General features: G+C 38.1%; 1 protein-coding gene across 1 annotated transcript; it reads right to left on the reverse strand.

Annotated features, from left to right (window-relative positions):
• Positions 1 to 618: 618 nt before the first annotated feature.
• On the reverse strand, positions 619 to 1299 carry LOC140847587 (sex-determining region Y protein-like). The gene has a single exon (XM_073228280.1). The coding sequence runs from the start codon at positions 1282 to 1284 to the stop codon at positions 619 to 621; it is 666 nt and encodes a 221-aa protein (XP_073084381.1). The 5' UTR covers positions 1285 to 1299.
• Between the last annotated feature and the right edge of the window lie 5447 nt (positions 1300 to 6746).

Consider the following 6746-nt stretch of genomic DNA (forward strand, 5'->3'; position numbering starts at 1 on the left):
CACAGATTTGTGTGGAGGAAAGGAATTGAACTGCAAAAATGGTTTTTCTGCAGCTGACAAGGGAGAAATATAAAGTTCCTAACAAGAGAGAATTTACCTATTCATTTGTTAATTATGTGCAAACGCGTTATTAGCTGAAAGACCAATGGAACAGACGGTCTAGAAGGGATTGTTTTAGCCGCTATGAGGTTTTCCACGAAGAGCAGCATTTATTCTTCAGCCCCGTTTTGTGCGTGTTCCTCACCACTGTATTTCTGGGCTACGGCATTTCAAATGAAGAGTGAGGATTCTTTTATCTATGTTGAGGATTATCGGGATATCAATATGTATTTAGAGCTATATCATGGGCAATCTGTGGAACAACTGAAATACAGATATTGTTCCACTGAAAGAAAAGCGGACGGTTTTGGAACTCCAACAGTTTCAATTGTTGAGAAAACTTCTCTATCGTTAGTATTCTCTTCCGCAGCCATAAACGCCGGTTGAATCTGTTCGGAATGTCCTCTAATTCTTTAGCATTAAGCATGTTCACAGGCGTTATTCTGAGATGAATTTACAGAAGAAATAATAGTAAAATCGGGATGAATAAACCCTTTGTTATGGAGAGTAAGGAAATCACTACGGAAAATAAACGTGAGGAAGTCCGGGCTGTAAACTACGGTGACCGGGAATGTCGGCGTGGATCTGCGTAGTTGCCCAGTAGTCATGCAGGCTTGTCGAGGTCCCTGGCGCTTGCAGCAGCTTGCTGGCTGTGTTTAACAGCTGTGAGTGACTCAGCTGGTCCTCCAGCCGTGCCTGTGTGGCCTCAGTGCCGCCGTCCTGATTTCTGAACGGGTACAGCCTTTCGTTTCCGACCACCTGAGTGCATGTTACTGTGGACGGCTCTGTGGGTAGCGATTCGCCGCTTTTCTGTGGCTTCTTGGTCTTCCGACGAGGTCGGTATTTATAGTCCGGGTATTTCTCGCGGTGTACTGCCTGTAGTCTCTGTGCCTCCTGGAAGAATGGCCATTTTTCTGCTTCTGTAAGCACTTTCCACTGGTACCCGAGACGCTTGCTGATCTCCGAGTTTCGCATTTGGGGATTCTCCAGAGCGACCTTGCGCCTTTGATCTCGAGACCACACCATGAATGCGTTCATGGGTCGTTTGACGTGGCCCTGGCCGCTCTCTTTACCATTTCCTCCTATTTCACGTCGGTAATTTGAGCTGCGATGCGCCGTCCAAAGTAGGGAAGAGGTTTGCTGCGCCGCTGGACTGTAATCATCGCTGTTCAGCATTCGAAACATGGCAGAACCGTGTGAATGAACCGATAAAACTGTTTTTTATGATAGCACGGCAAAGTTCGAAGGATATATGCGTTGGGAAATTAGTTTACTATTGTTCAAAAGTGACTTCTAACACAGACTTTGTTACTGTAACTTGTGTAATAAAATACTTCTCCGCCCTCAACACCTCCCCCTCAAATCCGCCCAGGGCTCTTAGCCAAAGCCCAGCCGACCTACTCCTTCTCAAGAAAAACTTGAGAAGTTGGTAACAACACCCTGTGTGTCGTCTCCACATCCAAGCCAGCACTTTGAAGGCTCTATCCCGCTCCTTAAAAGTACAAAACAAACTTTGATGTTATTATTCTACTACCCCTTTAAATCAAAAGATGAAGGGTTCAGAAAAGAGATACTAACGAATTGCTTATCATAATAAGTATTTCTGAGTGTTATTTATAAAGAAACAAATGTGATGACCACCTACTTATAAGCCGTTAAAACACACGCAAGATACTGAATTCAGGGTACTTGCCATCCTATTTCTTCACTTATGCTGAAACTACAAAGAAACCCCACGTAAGTTTTACACTGGAGAAGAACTCGGAATTCTATTCCGTTATCTATTAACATAATGTCCAATCTCTGGGACTACTGAAACTAGACATAAAAATTGTTTCATTAAAATATAAACAGATGACCTACGAATTCAAGCACTTCCACTGATGGTAAAATAACACTTAAAAGGACTAAATTTGTTTTTTTCCGTTTGGTTTTTGTAAGCTGTACAAAAGTTTAAGTCCCTCCTTTGCTCTTTTACATACCTGATGATGAAAAAAAAAACTATTCAGATATAAATTCAATCTCTAAATTACAGCCACCAATTTATCATCCTTCATATTTGACCTCAACCTTAGAACAAAATCAAAAAGCTTTGGCTTACCAGAAATAAGTGACTGCCTCCTCTCAATAAACGGAAATCATCTAAAGCATTTTACCCTAATGGGAGGAAACTCCTCCCAAATGAGCTTTACAACCACATTTGCAAGGTGGTGATGCCGGGGTTCTTGTTCATGAAGCTGAAGAATGAGCTTCACAAACACTCAAGGTAGGAGAGCAAGCTGCAAGCTTTTATTTAGAGATAAAGTGAGAGGACAGAGCTCCTGCCACAAGGCAGCCCATGGTTGGCTCATTGTCTAGGGTTTTATGCATGGTAGAGGATTTTCAGGAATGAGGGTTAGGGGTGACTTTGTGAGTGGTCCCAGAATGCTCGTTCTTCATGAGTCCGAGTAACAGAAGAAATTTTCTGCTCTGATTCTTTCTCAAGATACCAGTTTCCCTCTGGGAGCATGTCAATTAAGACCGCCTACCCTGCCCCCAAGGTGGGCTGGGTTGTTGTCTGTTTGCTGAAGTTAAGAATCTTACTTCTTAACTTCTTGGGCTGTTTATAGTTGGGCTTGCTTACCAAATTAGTCTTTTTTCCTAGGTTGCAGATGACTTGGTTAGGATCAGAGAAGGAAATACAGCACATATGTACAGTTAAAATAAGCTGGGCCTTTTAGCAGGCTAAGGTACATTTTACAGTGTCAGGATGTAAACTGCTACAGTGAAGTCACAGGTTATGCTTAGACACTTTTCTTTACCTGCAGAACACTCAAACATTCCAGGGCAAGTTGCTGCTGGCCTTTTGAGTTTTAATTGATCTCTCTGAAGATGTCTATATTCCTAGTCTGGTATCTTTACCCTAGAGAATTAGTGTGACTCTGACTTTGGGTAATGCTTACCCACAGAGGTTCAATAGGGACTTCTTTGCACACTGCTACATTGTTCTGACTGTAATTATCTTGCTCTGCTTTTTCTCCGGAGACCCTCACCCTACTCTGACTACACCCATGGTCCCTGTCTCGGTGGGAGTAATACTGACAGATGGCAAGGACACAGCCTATTAAAAATAAAAATAAAGCCTTACTAGGACTAAATAATAAAAATGTCAACATTCCTAAGAACATAAAATTTAGATGAGGCCTGCTTTACATGCAAAGAATCCACACGTATGGGATTTATGCAGTAAATGCCGTGAGCACTAGTACCAGAAAATCCAAACAAAAATTAATTTTGTTCACTCCGAAGATGACTATGCATTCTGTAATTTGCATCCTAATCATCAAGGAAAGTTTAGTAGTCAAGATCAAAATAAGATGGGAATATACTGTTACTTGGCCCAATTTAAAACAAATATGCTAATGAAAAATCAAATGTTTAAATCACACTTACACCAAGCCAGATTCTGTAAAGCTGCAAATTGTTTAATATGTGAGAGAAGAATATATACACCATTTCAAAATTAACAATAGAGGCAAAAATAAGTACATACCGCAACGTAGAAGAACCTTGAAAATATCCTGTGTGAAAAAGGCCACGCAATGAATGCTTCCATTTATGGGCAAATACACAGAAGAGGCAAATGCCTAGAGACAGGAATCAAATCAGCGGTTGCCCAGAACTGGATAAGGGGGAGGCAGCACCAGGAGTAACTGTCAAGGGGTGCATGTTTCCCTTTTTGGGTAAAGAAATGTCCTGGAACTAGATACAGGTGATGATTGCACAACACGGTGAATGTAGTTAAGGCTACTGAATCATACACTGTAAATAGTTAACACATGAAATGAATTTTATGTTATGTATATTTAACCATATCCAAAGGGAAAAAAGCAAGAGAAAAGACAAAGGCAATTGGAACTTCACAGATACCCATATATCATTCTGTGAAAGGGGAATGGGGTGGGTGGAGAGTCAATCTAAATTCAAAGAAAGAGGAATTTAATTGTTGTTTGACCTCCATCCAGCTCATAGAATAGTGCCTGGTGTATAGCAGCTTCTTGAAATATTTCTCCAATGCTTTAATTAACAAAAGACATAAACATAGCCTCAAGTTTGGAGCAAGGAAGAGACCTAGTAATTTACTTTAAAAAATGGTGAGGGGTAACAATTTTTCATGCAAATGTGGAGGGGAGGGGAGAGGAGGTGATATGGTTTGCCTAGGTATTATGATATCAATAATTTATCTAATGATTCTTTGAGTGCCTTTTTGATGTTTCAGCTCATTTTAATCTCAGCACCAGGGATGATACTCAATTGCTATCAGATTGAGTATTTACAGTTACACTATTTAACTGTAAAGCTGGAAATTGTTTAATATGTGAGAGAGTATATACACCATTTTAAAATAGAAATTAGAGGCAAAAGTACCTACTGCAGCATGGAAGAACCTTGAAACTATCTTGTGTGAAAGGCAGACGCAAGAGGCCGCACAATGAATGATTCCGTTTACGTGCAAAAGTGCAGAATACAATATTTAACACTTCTTAAAATAGAGAGCTTTTATACCGAGAGTAAAAAGTATGCTCTCCTGAGCTCCTGGGTAGCTAGGACACCATGGCCATCCCCCAAATTCAGTAAATAAAGGGCTACAGCACTATTGTGTTATATGACTACAACCTTGACTTGTTCATTAATGATTATTTCTCAACAGCTCTTAACTATCTTGTCATCAATCACAACCATAAACAATCTTAAATGGTAGGAAGTGATATGACTCTGATATAGATCCATTAAATCTAAATGATACAGATCCATTAAATCTAAAAGGGATTAACTAAGAACAAAATTTTCCAAAGTACCACACTTAAATTTCACCTTTTGGTGTGACTGCTTTTGTTGGATTAGAAAAATGCTTGAAAGACAACACCTATGAGTAATTTCATCAAGAGTCTGGTTCCTTTTCCAATTAGAATAAATATAAATGAGAAATGAATAATACTGATTTATTCCAAAGAAATCGGCTGCATTTCAGGTACAAATAGACAATAGACACTTTACTCTCATTGGCAAAAAAAAATACTCCCTTGAGGATCTGATTTTTATTTCTATGCTGAATGGAAGTATAGCTCCACACTATTTACACAACATAACCCACAAAATTTTATGTTAATAACTTATTCTTTTTCTCACCAAAATAAATAAGTAAATAAAATCCAGAATATTTTCTAATTATGGAATGGATACAATAAAATAAAGCAGGAATATTACACCACTTATTTCCTCTAATTTTTTCAGGACATTCCCATCAAAATATTAATTTTTATGGTCATGAAATAATCCCCCAAATTTTATATCACTAATACCTTACTAATCTAAATTTATATTTTGTCTATGGGCTATGTTTTTTAAAACTTAATGGTACATGGAACCTCAAAGACACAAGCAACATGAGACAAAGTAGATAAAGCACACAGCAGCAAGTTCTAAAATTTCTGGACAGCAAACAACACCAGCAAATAAGTGGAAATATTGAATAGATTAGTAACAAAGTTAGGATTTAAAAAATTAATCTCTATGTAGTTCTCTTTGGGGTTTGCAGATTAAATGTCCTTTATGTAAGCTTTTTTTTTTTTTTTATCCTTTCCAGTCTTGCTGGATTCACAAGTCATGGACTAACCTAAGGTATTAAAATGAAATACAGTCAATGTGTTAGGTAGGAGTTAATGCTCACTTATTTCATTCTTTCAAGATTTTAACCAAGTAAGCCATATTTCAGGCTCAATATTTTAAGAACTGTTCAATGTTGTAGAATCTGACTCCCTTAAACATAGTCAATTTCATTGAAATCTCCTTCCCAGGAGTTTCCTAATCAATCTGGAGGAGGAAAAAAACCACCTGAAAAAGTATTCTGAAAGAACATACGCACTATATTTAGTTTGCTAACGATGCTTTTCTTCTCTGACCTCAGCAGAACGCTTTCTTTTATCGTTTTGACCTTTCCAAAATATGGAAGTTTGCCTCTAAAAGCAAGATTTTAATCTGAGAAGAAAAAAACTATGCAGCCTGAAGCATGTTCCCATATTAATTGTAACTGATGGGAATCACATCTCTGCTAGTCAAGCCTGAAATATGTAAAAAGCTAACTGTATACATTTGCATTCCTCCTTTCTACCTTGAAACATACAGCTGGCCTCACTCCTTTTCACTTGACTTCTGATGTCCATGTCTAATGTACTCTTTTTAATCCTTCTAATCAGCTTGGATACTGTTTATCTTAGTTTATCCCTTTCTGTAAAATGAAAATCACTCTTTTTTTAAATCTCCCTTCTATTTCTTTTGAAGGTCAGCTATTTGAAGGTCCAGTGAACCAGCAGCTGTTTGACCAAAAACGACTTTAAGAAAAATCTGTTACAGATATTCTGTGGAAGTGTTCTGCTTTCTTGCATTAAGTCAGAGACTGTTTTCATTCGGTTTCTAAACTTCTTTGAAAAACATTCTTTAGTATCCAATACTTGGTCAGCTCTCATGAATATTTCTGTTTTCTGCTGAGTATTCTTTTTCCCTCCTTAGTGATTTATATATGAGAGATACGGTCCTTTAGCTGAAATAGATTTCACGGAAACTTTCCCAATTTTGCACTTATATTTCCATTTTGCTCTTTTTATTTT

Source organism: Manis javanica, chromosome Y (genome assembly GCF_040802235.1).
Source record: "Manis javanica isolate MJ-LG chromosome Y, MJ_LKY, whole genome shotgun sequence".
In the NCBI taxonomy this organism is placed as follows: Eukaryota; Metazoa; Chordata; class Mammalia; order Pholidota; family Manidae; genus Manis; species Manis javanica.

What these genes read in the sequence shown, in the direction of transcription:
- LOC140847587 (XM_073228280.1), bottom strand. Translation starts at nt 1,284, where the DNA reads ATGTTTCGAATGCTGAACAGCGATGATTACAGTCCAGCGGCGCAGCAA.